At 49.6% G+C, this 18821-nt stretch overlaps 1 protein-coding gene across 2 annotated transcripts; it reads left to right on the forward strand.

The window, feature by feature from the left end:
* The first annotated feature begins 514 nt into the window (after positions 1 to 514).
* On the forward strand, positions 515 to 17466 carry vps16 (VPS16 core subunit of CORVET and HOPS complexes). Of its 2 annotated transcripts, XM_061716221.1 has the most exons (24): positions 515 to 598; positions 1311 to 1402; positions 1884 to 2012; positions 2114 to 2258; positions 3083 to 3198; positions 3761 to 3883; positions 4001 to 4056; positions 4509 to 4598; positions 6433 to 6604; positions 6725 to 6856; positions 7561 to 7688; positions 7771 to 7806; positions 7943 to 8051; positions 10115 to 10249; positions 10576 to 10608; positions 10742 to 10817; positions 11429 to 11526; positions 11983 to 12087; positions 12227 to 12304; positions 13479 to 13565; positions 14085 to 14167; positions 14641 to 14737; positions 14855 to 14958; positions 17149 to 17466. In XM_061716221.1, the coding sequence occupies exons 1-24, from the start codon at positions 532 to 534 to the stop codon at positions 17288 to 17290; spliced, it is 2433 nt and encodes an 810-aa protein (XP_061572205.1). In that variant the 5' UTR covers positions 515 to 531; the 3' UTR covers positions 17291 to 17466. The 2 variants fall into 2 exon arrangements, with proteins under 2 accessions (XP_061572205.1, XP_061572203.1); XM_061716219.1 differs by lacking the exon at positions 10576 to 10608 and having other exon boundaries at positions 10709 to 10817.
* The last annotated feature ends 1355 nt before the right edge of the window (positions 17467 to 18821 follow it).

Raw genomic sequence — 18821 nt, forward strand, 5'->3', positions numbered from 1 at the left:
TTCTGCATGATACACTTAATCTAAGAACTTATATTATAAATGACCAACATTAAGTTAGTTTAATATTCGATTTGTTTGACATTAAAAATATAAAAAGTGTATGCATTATAATTTTACTAAATGTTTTACCCAGACCAACACCGGGGTCTGTCCCGGGAGAACCGGTACCTGAACCGGTACCTGAACCGGTACCTGAACCCACTGACAGTTTATGTTTTAGTTCAGTGAGCTCTGACCAAGAGGTTCAGGTGTTGGTCAGGGTCTCAGAATCTGAGTCCGTTTCCATGGTAACTGAACCTGGTCCAGCAGGTCCTGAAGCTTCAATCAGTTAATGTGAGGTTCGTTGTAGAGATGAATGATGAGCTGAACTACTCTAGTCCTGGTTTCTGTAGAGGGGGAAATATCTGTTTTTTTTATCAGATTCTGAGCCTGTTGCCATGGTAACTGAACCCGGTCACCAGCAGGTTCATGTGTTCATGTGTTCATGTGTTCATGTGTTCATCTGTCCTCAGGAAGACGGAGCTGTACCAGATGAGCTGGAGCTCCGCCGGACTCCGGGACTGTCTCGTTGCTGCAGCTCCGTACGGAGGACCCATAGGTGAGTCTGTCGTCATGGTGACGGTCCCCCGTCGCCATGCAACGGCGTGCTGCCACTCACTATCTTTATTTCATACTGTTTATATACTTATTCTAACTTTTACTGTGACCACTAAATAATGTGGTTTTCCTGTCCTCCACATCATCCTAAACATCTCCATCTCAGATCTCAGTGAAATTCAGTGTCACGGTGGCTGGATACGTCTCATTCATTCTGAAGCCAAACAGGCTGCAGGAGCCACTGCACATGCTCAGTGGGCTCATCCATATGCATTTATGGTAAAAAGTGGGCGTGTAGAGGGCGGGATATGAGGCGGATTCAGCTGCGAGGCCTTCCAGCTGGACTGTGATTTATAAAGAGAACATTATGTGCAAGTCTGCGTGCACGCGGTTTTATTGATCCAGATTTTATTTTGCGCCCGGCATTTTCGGCTTTTGAGTGTACGTGCACTTTTAGTATGAATCCTACGCACTCCATTTTAAATGAGGCCCCTGGTTATTGATTAAAGGTTAGGTTATTGATTTAATATAAAAACCACCACTAAATCGTTGTGTCCAGCTCTCCTCAGGGAAGAAGTAAATGTCCAGGTAGACCAGGACGTCTCTTGTGTCTGATTGTCTTGTGTCCAGCTCTCCTCAGGGAACTAATGGTGATAAAGGTTAGGTTATTGATTTACCGTTATGTTATTGATCTAACATGGTTGTGTGTCCAGCTCTCCTCAGGGAACCCCAGCGTCGATCTCCCAGCTCTCGTCCTCAGCTGGAGATTTATTCTGCTGCCGGAGTCGCCATCGCCAGCTTCCCGGTGAGTAGCACCGCTAAGGCTGTAGATATATATATATATATATATATATATATATATATATATATATATATATATATATATATATATATATCTATATATGTCACCCTGACAACCATGACGGTAAATTCCACAGACACGTTGTGAAAGCAGATCCTTCAGGTCCTCGACCTCGGGCCCGACTGTGTGGATATTTCTTCCTGCCACAGAAATTCAGAGCACAGGAATGTTCACCTGAAAACAGGATTGTGCATTAGTCGGTCTTAAAGCATACTATGTTATACCAAAATGTCCCATTACACCTGTAGACACCTGTGTCCTGCTGGACGCCTGCAACCACCTGTGTCTCTCCTGTCTCACCTGTGTCTCTCCTGTCTCACCTGTGTCTCACCTGTGTCTCACCTGTGTCCCCTGCAGTGGAAGAGCGGTCCGGTCGTCCACCTGTGTTTCACCTGTCTTACTTGTGTCTTACCTGTCCCTGCAGTGGAAGAGCGGTCCAGTCGTCCACCTGGGCTGGTCCGTCACCGATGAGCTGCTGTGTGTCCAGGAGGACGGATCTGTCCTGATCTACGACCTGTTTGGGTCCTTCAAGAGACACTTCAGCATGGGACAGGTGAGTGTGGGGGACAGGTGAGTCCTGGGGGACAGGTGAGTGTGGGGGACAGGTGATTAACTATGTGAGTTTGGGGTCCTCACCTTGTGTCTCCCCAACAGGAAGTGGTCCAGTCTCAGGTGTTGGAGGCCAAGGTGTTCCACTCTCCCTACGGAACCGGCATCGCCATAGTAACCGGCTCCTCCCGCTTCACCCTGGCAACCAACATCGAGGACCTGAAGCTCCGCAGGTTACCTGAGGTCCCAGGTACGTTCAGGGTCTTCAGACACCTGGGGGGTTCTGGATCTACGAAGGTGCATAAGCATTTCACCCTCAGTTTATGTTTTTGCTCAGTTGAAAAGGCGAAAAACAAACTGACAAGTGCGCGCGCGTTAAGCCTGATTTATGGTTCCGTTACACCAGGGGTCGGCAACCCGTGGCTCTAGAGCCGCATCGGGCTCTTTAGTGCCGCCCTAGTGGCTCCTGGAGCTTTTTCACAAATGTTTGACATTTTTTTTCCTTTTTTTCTCTTTTTTCCTTTTTTCTCTTTTTTCTTCTTTTTTCTATTTTTTTTTCCTTTCCTTTTTAATCTCAACATTTCCACTTTTTTCTCGAAATTTTGACTTTTTTCTCGACATTTCCACTTTTTTCCCCAAATTTCGACTTTTTTCTCAACATTTCGACTTTTTTATCGACATTTCCACTTTTTTCTCGAGATTGTACTTCAACATTAATCTCGACATTTTGACTTTTTTCTAGACATTTCAACTTTTTTCCCAACATTTCGCCATTAGCCTTCATTCTAAGGCTTATACATACAAGACTTTTCATTTTTTGCGGCTCCAGACATATTTGGTTTTTGTGTTTTTGGTCCAATACGGCTCTTTCAACATTTTGGGTTGCCGACCGCTGTGTTACACCAACGCAGAGCCTACGGCTTAGGCTCTGCGTTGGGGTAACGGAACCATAAATCAGGCTTCAGTGTACGTCACATCACTATCTCCAACCTTGCCTCACCTGGTTCTCCCCGGGTCCCACCTGTCCCCCACCTGTCCCCACCTGTTCCCCACCTGTCCCCCACCTGTCCCCAGGTCTGCAGGGGAAGCCGTCCTGCTGGGTCGTCCTCACTCAGGACAGACAGACCAAAGTCCTGCTGGCTGTTGGACCGGACCTGTTCGTGCTGGACAACACGTCCTGCACCGCCGTGGTGAGCACCTGTCCCTCACCTGTCCCTCACCTGCTCACCTGTCTGCTCTCCTGTGTTAGGTCTAAATTAACATTACATAAGTTCGGAACACAGAGACTGGCCTGGAATGGTTTTAACCACTTCTGCAGGAGGGGAGAGCAACAGCAACAGGGCCAGAGCCCCCGACAGCAAATGCTTCCCAAAGTTCCTCCTCCTGCATGATGCTTTTATTGAGAAACTTGACAGGAAATGACCGTATATGGACAGTGAACAGTGGACAATGGGTGGAAGTGATAATGTGTGATTGAATACTGACACTACAGTAGACAGATTCACCAGAACAGACATAAACCCTGAGTAAATCAGGAAGTGGCTGCTGTAACATCTGTTAATAAAGCATGTGACAGTTTCATAAGGACAAAAACAAGGTTAAAGGTTGATTAACCTCACATCCTCTCCTCTCCCCTGTCCACCTGTCCTCTAACCTGTCTCTCACCTGTCCTCTAACCTGTCTCTCACCTGTCCTCTCACCTTTCCACCTGTCCACCTGTCCCTCACCTGTCCACCTGTCCCGTGTCTCCAGGTTCCTCCAGGACTCAGTCCTCATGCCGGCAGTATCGTAAACATGTCCGTCTCCTTCAGCTACAAATACCTGGCTCTGTTTACGGACACGGGACACCTGTGGACGGGTCTGTCCAACCTGCAGGTGAGCAGCACGTACCTGTGTGGGGGGGGTTAGTACCTGGGGGGGGGGGGGGTCGTTAGTACCTGGGGGGGGGGGGGTCGTTACCTGTGGGGATGATTGATTTCTTTTCCTCTTTAGGAGAAACTCAGTGAGGTGAACACCAAGAAGACGACAAAACCCAAACAGATGGCCTGGTAGGGACCGGTTTACCTGTCTGTCTGTCCACCTGCTGGTCCACCTGCTGGTCCACCTGTCTGTCTCACCTGTCTGTCTCACCTGTCTGTCTCACCTACCTGTCTCACTTGTCTCACCTGTCCCTCTGTCTCACCTGTCTGTCTCACCTGTCTGTCTCACCTACCTGTCTCACTTGTCTCACCTGTCCCTCTGTCTCACCTGTCTGTCTCACCTGTCTGACTCACCTGTCCACCTGTCCGTCTCACCTGTCTCACCTGTCTGTCTCACCTGTCTGTCTCACCTGTCTGTCTCACCTGTCCACCTGTCCGTCTCACCTGTCTCACCTGTCTGTCTCACCTGTCTGTCTCACCTGTCTGTCTCACCTGTCTGTCTCACCTGTCCTCTCACCTGTCTGTCTCACCTGTCTGTCTCACCTGTCTCACCTGTCTGTCTCACCTGTCTGTCTCCTCAGGTGCCGCAGACCAAAGTCCCAGCAGCCGTCGGTGGTTCTGATGTGGGAGAAGCTGCTGCTGGTGGTGGGAGTTTGTAACGACACCATCCAGTATCCTTGAGGGGGGGGGGGCAGGTACAGGTACAGGTACAGGTGAGGGGGGGGACAGGTGAGGTCCTGGTACAGGTACAGGTACAGGTGAGGTCCAGGGGGGAGAAGCTGCTGCTGGTGGTGGGAGTTTGTAACGACACCATCCAGTATCCTTTACACCTGGGGGGGGACAGGTACAGCTACAGGTGAGGGGGGGGGGGGGGGGGGGGGGGGGCGGGGGGGGGCAGGTACAGGTACAGGTACAGGTGAGGTACAGGGGGGAGAAGCTGCTGCTGGTGGTGGGAGTTTGTAACGACACCATCCAGTATCCTTGAGGGGGGGGGACAGGTACAGGTACAGGTGAGGGGGGGGACAGGTGAGGTCCTGGTACAGGTACAGGTACAGGTGAGGTACAGGGGGGAGAAGCTGCTGCTGGTGGTGGGAGTTTGTAACGACACCATCCAGTATCCTTGAGGGGGGGGGACAGGTACAGGTGAGGGGGGGGGGGGCAGGTACAGGTACAGGTACAGGTACAGGTACAGGTGAGGTCCAGGGGGGAGAAGCTGCTGCTGGTGGTAGGAGTTTGTAACGACACCATCCAGTATCCTTTACACCTGGGGGGGGACAGGTACAGGTACAGGTACAGGTGAGGTCCAGGGGGGAGAAGCTGCTGCTGCTGGTGGTGGGAGTTTGTAACGACACCATCCAGTATCCTTGAGGGGGGGGGGGGACAGGTACAGGTACAGGTACAGGTGAGGAGGGGGGGGCAGGTGAGGTCCTGGTACAGGTACAGGTACAGGTGAGGTACGGGGGGGGGGGGGAGCTGGGAGCTGCTGCTGGTGGTGGGAGTTTGTACCGACACCATCCAGTATCCTTTACACCTGGGGGGGGCAGGTACAGGGACAGGTACAGGTACAGGTCAGGTCCTGGTACAGGTACAGGTGAGGTCCTGGGGGGAGAAGCTGCTGCTGGTGGTGGGAGTTTGTAACGACACCATCCAGTATCCTTTACTACCTACCTATCCTTTACTGCTGCTTGCAGAGGCTCGGGAGTGGTCAGCTGCGCAAAAATGAATCACACACACACTCGCTTTAGAGAGAGAAAAGTTTTCCGGGGGGCGCTGTTGAGCCATTTTGCCACGCCCATTAATGTAAACCATTAAATATCAAATTTATCACCAGGACTGGCTTGCGTGCAAAATTTGGTGACTTTTTGGGCACGTTTAGGGGGAAAAAAGGCCTTCCTTTTGTCAGAAAAATAATAATACGAAGAATTCCTACAGATACAATAGGGCCTTCGCACTGAAGGTGCTCGGGCCCTAATTACACAGGGCTAGGCCTTGATAACTCTTACCTCGACACAGAAGGACTGGAGAGCCGGACAGTCCTGGCAGAGTCGCCGAAAACCCGCTGGGCGTCGTGCACTAGACCCGCAGCTGACTCTGACCCGAACTTCCGGCTGTCTCCGTCTTTATACGACATCTCGCTGAGGGGCAGGGGTTGAAAGGGCACCTTCAACCCCCGCCCGCAAGCTCTCACGCTAAGTCTTGATTAAGACGGGAGTTCTCCGTAGCCGCGCCGCCGTAGCCGCGCCGCCGTAGCCGCGCCGCCGTAGCCGCGCCGCCGTAGCCGCGCCGCCGTTGCCGCGCCGCCGTTGCCGCGCCGCTGTTGGGGACAGGTGAGCGGTTACAGGTCCTGGGTGAGCGGTTCCAGGTCCAGGGGGGTCCAGGTGAGCAGTTCCAGGTCCAGGAGGGTCCAGGGGGGTCCAGGTGAGCAGTTCCAGGTCCAGGAGGGTCCAGGGGGGTCCAGGTGAGCAGTTCCAGGTCCAGGGTGTCAGATCCTTGACCCGGTCTCAGGTTCCCCATGGAGGACTCGTCGGTTCTGGTCGGGGAGCTGGACGGAGTCCGGATCCTGGGATCCTCCACCCAGGAGCTGCTGCAGGAGGTTCCTCTGGTGGTCCAGGACATCTTCAAGATCGCCTCCATGGCCCCCGGAGCCCTGCTGCTGGAGGCCCACCGGGAGTACGAGGTACGGGTCTGAGGGTCCCCCTAACCCTGGTCCTGGAGGACCTGGGGGACCTTCAGGACCTGCAGGACCTGGTCCAGGTTCTCCAGGTCCCCCTAACCCCCCCGTCTCTGTCTCCTACAGAAGTCCAGCCAGAAGGCGGACGAGTACCTGAGGGAGATCAAGGACCAGGACGTTCTGGGAGAAGCTGTCCATCAGTGTGTGGAGGCGGCGGGTCACGAGTACGACGCCAGCACCCAGAAGGCCCTGATGAGGGTGAGGATTCAATTCAATTTAATTTATAAAGCTTCTATTCCACAGGCAGGTGGAAGCAGCAACCGGTGACCGGGGATGGGGCGGGGGCCGGGACCGCAGGCCAGCATGCAGCTCCCGAGGCTCCGGCCTGCAAACATGCACAAAAGAGAAAAAAGGGGGGCCGGCACAAGAAATTACAGGAACGATGGACAAAAACGATAGCTATGAGATATTTATAATAAATAAAAATGGAAATGGAGAAGAAAGGCAGGGAAGAGGAGAGGAGAAGAAGGGTGAGAGGCACCGCCCAGCGGATCATGTCGGTCCCCCCTGCAGCATAAGCCTATAGCAGCATATCTACCACCAAGCTATATTTGAGACTAACTATTATAGTCTTGTTCTATAGCTGCAACTATGACTACTGACTCTAACACACTAGAGTTTACACTACCTAGAGATTTACCAACACCAGCTAGAGGTTTACTAAACACTAACTATAGGCTTTACTAAACAGAAAGGTTTTAAGTTTAGTTTTAAAGGTGGAGGTGGTGTCAGCCTCCTTAACCCAGATTGGAAGTTGGTTCAGAACCAGGCCCTGACCCAGTTTCTGGTCTAGACCTGGTCCCTGACCCGGTCTCCGGTCTCTGGTCTCTGGTCTAGACCTGGTCCCTGACCCAGACCCTGACCCAGACTCTAACCTGGTTTCTGGTCTCTCGTCCCCCTAGGCCGCCTCCTTTGGGAAGTGTTTCCTGACGGACTTCCCTCCCGACCACTTCGTCTCCACCTGCCGGGAGCTGCGGGTCCTGAACGCCGTCCGGGACGCCGGCGTGGGGATGCCGCTGACGCACTCTCAGTATCCTTCTACTGCAATGCATCATGGGAGTAATGTCTCCAGGTGTTTCCATGGAAACGTCTTCCTTCACTTCTGATCTCAGGTTCAAACAGATGACTCTGCAGGTGCTGATCGACAGGTGAGTCGCCCTTTACACCTGTCTGTTTGTCTCACCTGTCCCCTCACCTGTCTCTCACCTGTCCCCTCCCCTGTCTCCCCTGTCTCACCTGTCTCTCACCTCTCTCACCTATCTCACCTGTCTCCCCTGTTTCCAGGTTGGTGTACCGGCAGTTCTACCCTCTGGCCATAGAGGTGTGTCGGTACCTGAAGATCCCGGACTACCAGGGAGTCAGCCGAGTCCTGAAGCACTGGGCGTCCTGCAAGGTACCTGCACACCTGTACCTGTAGCTGTACCTGCCCCCCCACCGCAACTGTACCTGCCCCCTCCTGCAAGGTAGCTGCCCCACCCCTTACCTGTAGCTCACCTGTACCTGCCCCCTCCTGCAAGGTACTGTTATTTGAATCCTTAATATTTTGTGTACTATACCCTGCCTCCCTCCTGTTGAGACATGGGACTCCCCATGGCTCAATTTAGCCACCAGGGGGAACAGGTTTTCTGGAAGTACTGGTTTGTTTCGCAGCATAAAGGCCTTCTGAAGTTACAGTAGCACCTTTATTTAGCCAAATGTCCTTTTCTCTTCCCAGATAAGTGGTTCTCCCACTTCTTGACCTCTCACTTAATGATCCTCTAGGGTCGGTTATCTCTCTGTCCCTCTGATCCCTCCGCCGTCACCTTTAGATTAGAACTAAGTGTGGCAAAACCTGTTAAATTCTGTCTCCTACCTGAGTCAAGGACTACAGACATTTCTTATTTCAAAATGTTCTTATTTCAACCCAATTGGGTTATGGTTTTATTAAAGTAACAACACACAAGTTAATGACATGACGGTCCAAAGACAAAACGGTTAATCACATAACAGTCCTGGCCGTTCATGCTCGGCTGCCTCACACACAAAACTGTCCGTGCAGCAACTCTCCTGCAACGTAAAACAATAGTCTCAAAGGACTGCTCAATGGGTTTGTTTCTTCTCCATACACCTTTTTTTCTGTGTAAAATGTCACTGACTTTACGTGATTTTACGACGGATATGTTTCACGCTCATGTAACAGTCAACCCAATCATGCACAGCTCATACTTGCAATGGCAAGAATTACATTCCATATGATCCGGGTCAAATACAGTATTACAATAGTAATCTGCAACCATTCAAACAGTGAATTAACCCCATTTGACAATTCTACGTCACTACGCCTCCATTCAGGGCTTAGAATGATTCAAAAAGACTTCATGGGGGGAGCTTCTCACTTGAAACACTCGCCTCCAAAGCTCCTGTGTTGTCCAGCAGACAAAAAGTCTCCCTCGTCAGACACAGACCACACCATTTAAAGAAGCCAGTTATTTGTATAATTTTAACAAAAATGTCAACGGAAAGGAAATTCAAGACTCAACCCACGGACATCTAGTCCCCAAATGAAAGGACATTTCCACTCAGGATGCACCAAGCCTCTCTCATGCAGCTTCTCGTGAACGCGCAGCCAGACAGGCAACATAGAGCACGCTTACACACACACTGCTGCGGCTGTTTCACACACACACCATGACCTTTGCCCCTGCTGCAGCTTTGCAGCATCCCCCCCTTTTCCTCCACTTCCCAATCTCCCATCAAATCACATCTCTTTATTCTTTTACAGGTTCGCAACTTTCTTTTCCTCTTGCTGGAAACTCGTCCCATTTTGAACGTTCTGATCAGTTTTGCTTTTAGCCTTAAATTAGTTTATTTTTAATCTTTTAAGTTCCGTACATTATTTCGCACAATATTTTGTCACAATCTTTTTTTTCCTAGTTTTAGGGACGTCTCCCGTCGACTAAGCGTCTTTGGAAGTAATTTTAGGTTTGCAATAAGTTTAAGTTTAACCACGTATTTGTCATTTTAGCCGGTTATTTTTAACTTTCTTAAGTTTCCTTCAGCTCATAAGTTTCCGTTTTGACAGTTTGGTTTTAGCGCTGATCAATTTAGTGAACAATCGAAACTTCACTTCACAATTTGGAAACATTTTCAATAGACAGTTTCAGTCATGAACATTAGACGAAAACCCATTCCAATAGAAACCTCCTCTCGTTTTAAACATTACTTTTAGTCCCAGACCGCAGGCTAACCCCAGGCTAACCCCAGGCTAACCGCAGGCTAACCCCAGGCTAACCCCAGGCTAGCATCTATTAAAGTAACACATTTAATACCCCAGGTATTTATCCAGAGGAGTGTTTTCTTACCCAGGTGCAGCAGAAGGACCTCACCTGTCTCTCACCTGTATCTGTCTCTCACCTGTCTCTCACCTGTCTCTCACCTGTCCCTCACCTGTCCCTCACCTGTCTCTCACCTGTCCAGGTGCAGCAGAAGGACCTGTCAGACGAGGCGATAGCCCGAGCCGTGTGTGTGAAGGTTGGAGATTCTCCCGGGGTTTCGTACTCGCACATCGCTGCTAAAGCTTATGAGTGTGGACGCACCGAGCTGGCTATCAAGGTAATAATCTTACCTGTACTGGTACTGGTACTGGTACCAGTACAGGTACAGGTACCAAACCCTAACCCTACATGTACTGGTACCTGTACTGGAACTGGTACCAGTACTGGTACCTGTGCTGCTAAAGCTTACGAGTGTGGACGCACCGAGCTGGCTATCAAGGTAAGTCCTGGTACTGGTACCTGTACCTGTACCTGTACTGGTACCGGTACTGGTACCTAACCCTACCCCTACCTGTACTGGTACCAGTACAGGTACCGGTACTGGTACTGGTACCTGTACCTGTATTTACCTGTCCACCTGTCCCCACCTGTACCTGTCTCCAGCTGCTGGACTTTGAGGCCCGGTCAGCAGAGCAGGTTCCTCTGCTGTTACCTGTACCTGTCAGTGTGTGTTTACCTGGACTGGTACTGGTACTGGTACCGGTACCTGTGTTTACCTGTCCCCACCTGTCTCCAGCTGCTGGACTTTGAGGCCCGGTCAGCTGAGCAGGTTCCTCTGCTGCTGAAGATGAAGAGGAGTCAGCTGGCCCTGAGTAAAGCTGTGGAGAGTGGAGATACGGACCTGGGTGAGTTAGCCCCGCCCCCTACCTGTGTTAGCCCCGCCCCTACCTGATTTAGGCCCCGCCCCTACCTGTATGAGGCCCCGCCCCTACCTGAGTTAGGCCCCGCCCCCTACCTGCTCTGAGTAAAGCTGTGGAGAGTGGAGACACGGACCTGGGTGAGTTAGCCCCGCCCCCTACCTGTGTTAGGCCCCGCCCCCTACCTGCTCTGAGTAAAGCTGTGGAGAGTGGAGACACGGACCTGGGTGAGTTAGCCCCGCCCCCTACCTGTGTTAGGCCCCGCCCCCTACCTGCTCTGAGTAAAGCTGTGGAGAGTGGAGACACGGACCTGGGTGAGTTAGCCCCGCCCCCTACCTGTGTTAGGCCCCGCCCCCTACCTGCTCTGAGTAAAGCTGTGGAGAGTGGAGACACGGACCTGGGTGAGTTAGGGTTAGGCCCCGCCCCCTGGGTGTTAGCCCCGCCCCCACCTGCCGGCCCTCAGGTTACTCTCTCTCTCCATGTCTAAAGTTTACACTGTGGTGACGTACCTGAGTTAGGCCCCACCCCTACCTGCTTTAAGCCCCGCCCCCTCCCTCCCTCCCGGGCCCTCAGGTAACAGCTGATGTCTCTCTGAACAGTTTACACGGTGGTGACGTACCTGAAGAACGAGATGAATCGGGGAGATTTCTTCATGACCCTGAGGAACCAGCCGGTGGCGCTGAGTCTGTACCGACAGGTGAGTTACCTGTCCAGGTGAGTTACCTGTCCAGGTGAGTCTCTACCGACAGGTGAGTTACCTGCCTCACCTGTCCAGGTCCAGGTGTGTGTACCTGTCAGCAGGTATTACAGGTGTGTCAGCAGGTGTGTCTGTCTCCAGTTCTGCCGGCTGCAGGAGCAGGACACGCTGAAGGACCTGGACCTGCACCTGGACCTGAACCTGCCTCACCTTCAGGTCCAGGTCCAGGTCCAGGTGTCTGCAGGTGTGTGTACCTGTCAGCAGGTATTACAGGTGTGTCAGCAGGTGTGTCTGTCTCCAGTTCTGCCGGCTGCAGGAGCAGGACACGCTGAAGGACCTGGACCTGCACCTGGACCTGGACCTGCCTCACCTGCAGGTCCAGGTCCAGGTGTGTGCAGGTGTGTGTACCTGTCAGCAGGTATTTCAGGTGTGTTTCAGGTGTGTCTCTGTCTCCAGTTCTGCCGGCTGCAGGAGCAGGACACCCTGAAGGATCTTTACAACCAGGACGACGACCACCAGGAGCTGGCCAACTACTACGTGTCTGCTAGCTACAGGGAGCAGGTAGGGTCACCTGGGGGGGGTTCCTGTACTGCCCTGGGGGGGGGGGTCACCTGGGTTACCTGGGTCACCTGGGGGGGGGGCACCTGTACCTGGGTCACAGAGATACTCACCTGTGTCCCCCCCCCACTCACCTGTTCAGAGGCTGGAGAGCCGGCTGGCGACGCTGCAGAGCTCCGTGGACGAATATAACAAAGCTAAGAACGACTTCAACGCCAAGGTACACACACGCATATACACACACAACACACACGTACATACACACACACACACACACATATACACACACAACACACACGTACATACACACACACACACATATACACACAAATATACACACACACACACACACTACACATACACACACACTTAGCCACACATACATATACACACACACATAGCCACACATACATATACACACACACATAGCCACACATACATATACACACACACACACACACACACACACACACACACACATAGCCACACATACACACACACACACACACACACACACACATAGCCACACATACACACACACACACACACACACACACACACACACATAGCCACACATACACACACACACACACACACACACACACACACACACACACACATAGCCACACATACATATACACACACACACACACACACACACATAGCCACACATACATATACACACACACACATAGCCACACACACACACACACACACACATACATATATACACACACACACACACACACACATACATATATACACACACACACACACACATACATATATACACACACACACACACACATACATATATATACACACACACACACACATAGCCACACACACACATAGCCACACATACATATACACACACACATAGCCACACATACATATACACACACACACACACACACACAGCCACACATACATATACACACACACACACACACACACACACACACACACACACACACACACATACATATACACACACACACACACACACACACACACATAGCCACACATACATATACACACACACACATAGCCACACACACACACACACACACACATATACACACACACACACACACACACACATAGCCACACATACATATACACACACACACATAGCCACACATACATATACACACACACACATAGCCACACACACACACACACACACATACACACACACACACACACACACACATAGCCACATATACATATACACACACACACACACACACACACACACACACACACACACACATAGCCACACATACATATACACACACACATAGCCACATATACATATACACATATACACACACACACACACACACACACACTTGCCAGTGTCCCCCTCTGACCAAAGGTGTTTGTTTCAGGCGACGGAGGACGAGATGCGGCTCCTTCGTTTTCAGCGGAAAATGGATGATGAAAAGGGGGCGGGGCTTCTGGGCCTGTCCCTGCAGGTAGGGAGCGGGTCTTCTGGGGGGCGGGGCTTCTGGGGGGCGGGGCTTCTGGGCCTGTCCCTGCAGGTAGGAGGGGGCGGGGCTTCAGGGGGCGGGGCTTCTGGGCCTGTCCCTGCAGGTAGGAGGGAGGGATTCTGCATCCCAGATTCTATTAGTGTAAAGTGGAGAAGGTTTCCGTGGTAACCGTGGTAACGCTTGTCCTGGCGGTTATTTCTGATAAATGACAGTTAGCATGCTGTTACAATCCTGCAAGCTAATGTTAGCCCTACAGGCTAACAACAGGCTAACACTAGCAGGCAGCTAATGCAGCTACGTGCTAGTGTTAACCCTAGAGGCTAACACTAGCAGCCACCGACCTTCATCCGGTCGGTGGGAACTAAAGCCTTCAGACTTTTTCTGGATTATTTTCTCTTCAAGTAGCTGTAACTCTTCCCCTGACTGTGATGTCACTTCCTGTCCTCCCCTGACTGTGATGTCACTTCCTGTCCTCCCATGACTGTGATGTCACTTCCTGTCCAGGACACCATGGAGGCGCTGTTTTCTCTAGGACTCCACAAACCTGCGGAGCAGCTTTACCGAGACTTCAAGGTCCCGGACAAAAGGTGACGCAGCAGCTTCACCTGTCCCCCTCACCTGTCTCACCTGTCCGTCTCACCTGTCTGTCTCACCTGTCCGTCTCACCTGTCTCACCTGTCTGTCTCACCTGTCTGTCTCACCTGTCTCACCTGTCCGTCTCACCTGTCTCACCTGTCTGTCTCACCTGTCTGTCTCACCTGTCTCACCTGTCTGTCTCACCTGTCTGTCTCACCTGTCTGTCTCACCTGTCTGTCTCACCTGTCTCACCTGTCTGTCTCACCTGTCTGTCTCACCTGTCTGTCTCACCTGTCTGTCTCACCTGTCTCACCTGTCTGTCTCACCTGTCTGTCTCACCTGTCTGTCTCACCTGTCCGTCTCACCTGTCTCACCTGTCTGTCTCACCTGTCTGTCTCACCTGTCTCACCTGTCTGTCTCACCTGTCCGTCTCACCTGTCCGTCTCACCTGTCTCACCTGTCCTCACCTGTCTCACCTGTGCAGGTATTGGTGGCTGAAGCTCAAGTCTCTGGCGGTGAAGGAGGAGTGGGAGGAGCTAGAGAAGTTCTCCAGGAGCAAGAAGTCTCCCATTGGCTACCTGGTAAGGAGGCCCCGCCCCCTCATCAGGCCCCGCCCCCTCCCAGGTGTTTTACCTGAGGCCCCGCCCCCTCCCCAGGTGTTTGACCTGACCTTTGACCTGACCTTTGTGTCTCCTCAGCCGTTCGTGGAGGTTTGCATGAAGCTCAACAACAAGTATGAAGCCAAGAAGTACCTGGTGAAGGTCACACCTGAGCAGAAGGTCAAGGCTCACCTGGCCGTCGGGTAAGTTTCAGTCTGTGGTGTATTTAGTTTTAGTCTGTGGTGTATTTAGTTTTAGTCTGTGGTGTATTTAGTTTTAGTCTGTGGTGTATTTAGTTTTAGTCTGTGGTGTAGAGAGTTTTAGTCTGTGGTGTAGAGAGTTTTAGTCTGTGGTGTAGAGAGTTTTAGTCTGTGGTGTAGAGAGTTTTAGTCTGTGGTGTAGAGAGTTTTAGTCTGTGGTGTATTTAGTTTTAGTCTGTGGTGTAGAGAGTTTTAGTCTGTGGTGTAGAGAGTTTTAGTCTGTGGTGTAGAGAGTTTTAGTCTGTGGTGTATTTAGTTTTAGTCTGAGGTGTAGAGAGTTTTAGTCTGTGGTGTATTTAGTTTTAGTCTGTGGTGTAGAGAGTTTTAGTCTGTGGTGTAGAGAGTTTTAGTCTGTGGTGTAGAGAGTTTTAGTCTGTGGTGTATTTAGTTTTAGTCTGTGGTGTAGAGAGTTTTAGTCTGTGGTGTAGAGAGTTTTAGTCTGTGGTGTAGAGAGTTTTAGTCTGTGGTGTAGGGAGTTTTAGTCTGTGGTGTATTTAGTTTTAGTCTGTGGTGTAGAGAGTTTTAGTCTGTGGTGTAGAGAGTTTTAGTCTGTGGTGTAGAGAGTTTTAGTCTGTGGTGTATTTAGTTTTAGTCTGTGGTGTAGAGAGTTTTAGTCTGTGGTGTAGAGAGTTTTAGTCTGTGGTGTAGAGAGTTTTAGTCTGTGGTGTAGAGAGTTTTAGTCTGTGGTGTAGAGAGTTTTAGTCTGTGGTGTAGAGAGTTTTAGTCTGTGGTGTAGAGAGTTTTAGTCTGTGGTGTATTTAGTTTTAGTCTGTGGTGTAGAGAGTTTTAGTCTGTGGTGTAGAGAGTTTTAGTCTGTGGTGTAGAGAGTTTTAGTCTGTGGTGTATTTAGTTTTAGTCTGAGGTGTAGAGAGTTTTAGTCTGTGGTGTAGAGAGTTTTAGTCTGTGGTGTAGGGAGTTTTAGTCTGTGGTGTATTTAGTTTTAGTCTGTGGTGTAGAGAGTTTTAGTCTGTGGTGTAGAGAGTTTTAGTCTGTGGTGTAGAGAGTTTTAGTCTGTGGTGTATTTAGTTTTAGTCTGTGGTGTAGAGAGTTTTAGTCTGTGGTGTAGAGAGTTTTAGTCTGTGGTGTAGAGAGTTTTAGTCTGTGGTGTAGAGAGTTTTAGTCTGTGGTGTAGAGAGTTTTAGTCTGTGGTGTAGAGAGTTTTAGTCTGTGGTGTAGAGAGTTTTAGTCTGTGGTGTAGAGAGTTTTAGTCTGTGGTGTAGAGAGTTTTAGTCTGTGGTGTAGTGAGTTTTAGTCTGTGGTGTAGAGAGTTTTAGTCTGTGGTGTAGAGAGTTTTAGTCTGTGGTGTAGAGAGTTTTAGTCTGTGGTGTAGTGAGTTTTAGTCTGTGGTGTAGAGAGTTTTAGTCTGTGGTGTATTTAGTTTTAGTCTGTGGTGTAGAGAGTTTTATTCTGTGGTGTAGAGAGTTTTAGTCTGTGGTGTATTTAGTTTTAGTCTGTGGTGTAGAGAGTTTTAGTCTGTGGTGTAGTGAGTTTTAGTCTGTGGTGTAGAGAGTTTTAGTCTGTGGTGTATTTAGTTTTAGTCTGTGGTGTAGAGAGTTTGCGATTTTTCATACGTTTTTTCGTGCATTTTTTCGTATGATTTTCCGTGCGTTTTTTCGTACGATTTTTCGTACGTTTTTTCGTACGTTTTTTCGTACTTTTTTTCGTACTTTTTTTCGTGCGTTTTTGATTTTTCGTGCGTTTTTTCGTACGTTTTTTCGTGCGTTTTTTCGTACAGTTTTTCGTACAGTTTTTCGTACGTTTTTTTGTACGTTTTTTCGTAGGTTTTTTCGTGCGTTTTTTCGTACGTTTTTTCGTATGTTTTTTCGTACGTCTTTTCGTACGTTTTTTCGTGCGTTTTTCGTACGTTTTTTTGTACAGTTTTTCGTGCGTTTTTTCGTACGTTTTTTTGAGGCGTTTTTTTGAGGCGTTTTTTCGTACGTTTTTTCGTACGTTTTTTCGTGCGTTTTTTCGTACGTTTTTTCGTGCGTTTTTTTCGTACAGTTTTTCGTGCGTTTTTTCGTGCGTTTTTTCGTACGTTTTTTCGTACGTTTTTTTTTTTAGTCTGTGGTGTAGAGAGTTTTAGTCTGTCTCACCCTCTCACCTGTTCACCCTCTCACCCTCTCACCTCTCCAGGGACCTGGAGGGCGCGGCCGACGCCGCCATCGAGCGGCGGAGCGAGGCGGAGATCGGGGCGGTTCTGTCCAGATGCTCCGCCTCCGACCGGCTGCTGGTGGACCGGCTGAACCGCGGCCGGGCCACGGCGGCCAAGAAGTGAGGGGGGACGGTCGCCGTGGCAACCAGGCCGGGCCACGGCGGCCAAGAAGTGAGGGGGGACGGTCGCCGTGGCAACGAGGCCCGGCCACGGCGGCCAAGAAGTGAGGGGGGACGGTCGCCGTGGCAACGAGGCCGGGCCACGGCGGCCAAGAAGTGAGGGGGGACGGTCGCCGTGGCAACGAGCTCCAGCTCCAGGACTGTTATTGACCCCGGATCGGCGGGGGCCCCTTGTTTTCTTCTTCTGTGGTTATAAACGCTGCAGGTCAAAGGTCATGTCTGCTCGTGTTCCGTCTGGTTTCCACGGTGACCGTACTGTTGTCTTAAGGTTTCACAATAAAAGCTTTCCTCTGGTGTTTACAGCAAACGGTTTTCATGAAGGTTTTGTTCCAGGTTCTTGTGAGAGACGTCGTGGTTTATTGTAGCACTTTGTGAAAACCGCAGTCGTGTGACAAAATAAAACAGTTTGTGATTAAAATACAGGTTTAACTTCTGAACATTAGACGCCTCGGGCCAAATATTTTTACATAGAAATAATAAATCCCTCCATCCTTGTTTCCAGAGGTGTTTAATAATCCAGGTGTATAAAGTAAAGAGCCAGTCCAGCAGGTGTTCATCACTAAACCAGCAGGTAGATGTTGTTAGTGAAAACACCTGGTTTAAATGTACAGGCTGATCCACAGGTTTATGTTTTAATGAGCAAATATCAGCTTAATGTAAAGAACATTATTAATCCAGGTGTCTAATCCAGGTGTTTAATCCAGGTGTTTAATCCAGGTGTGTAAAGTAAAAATCCAGTCCAGCAGGTGTTCCGTCACTGAACCAGCAGGTAGATGTCGTTAGTGAAAACACCAGTTCTAAATGTACAGGCTGATCCAGAAACATGGCAGCGTTTTTACTTTATGGCACCTGGTTTATATTAAACACCTGGATTAAACACCTGGATTATTAAACACCTGGATTAAACACCTGGATTAAACACCTGGATTAAACACCTGGATTATTAAACACCTGGATTTTACACCTATTGAATGTGCTTTAATGTTTTTTTTGTTTTTACAAAATCAAAAATAGTTTTGAATCAATCTTAAATTAAGACCAATTTTGAAATGTGGTCAATTTCAAACACCATTAGTCAAATAATGTTCTTTACATTAAACTGATATTTGCTCATTAAAACATATTTAAACCAGGTGTTTTTCATAACAACCTGCCAACTGCTGGTTCAGTGATGAACACCTGCTGGACTGGAGTTTTACTTTATCTCACCTGGATTATAAACCTGGATTATTAAAAACCTGGATTAATAATGTTGTTTACATTAAACTGATATTTGCTCATTAAAACATAAACCTGTGGATCAGCCAGTACAACCAGGTGTTTTTCATAACAACCTGCTGGTTCAGTGATAGAACAACTGCTGGACTGGAGTTTTACTTTATACACTTGGATTATTATACACCTCTGGAACGTGTTTTAATGTTTTTGTTTTTACATCACTAACAACCATCTACCTGCTGGTTCAGTGATGAACA

The sequence above is a fragment of the Cololabis saira genome, chromosome 24, assembly GCF_033807715.1.
Source record: "Cololabis saira isolate AMF1-May2022 chromosome 24, fColSai1.1, whole genome shotgun sequence".
NCBI lineage: Eukaryota > Metazoa > Chordata > Actinopteri > Beloniformes > Belonidae > Cololabis > Cololabis saira.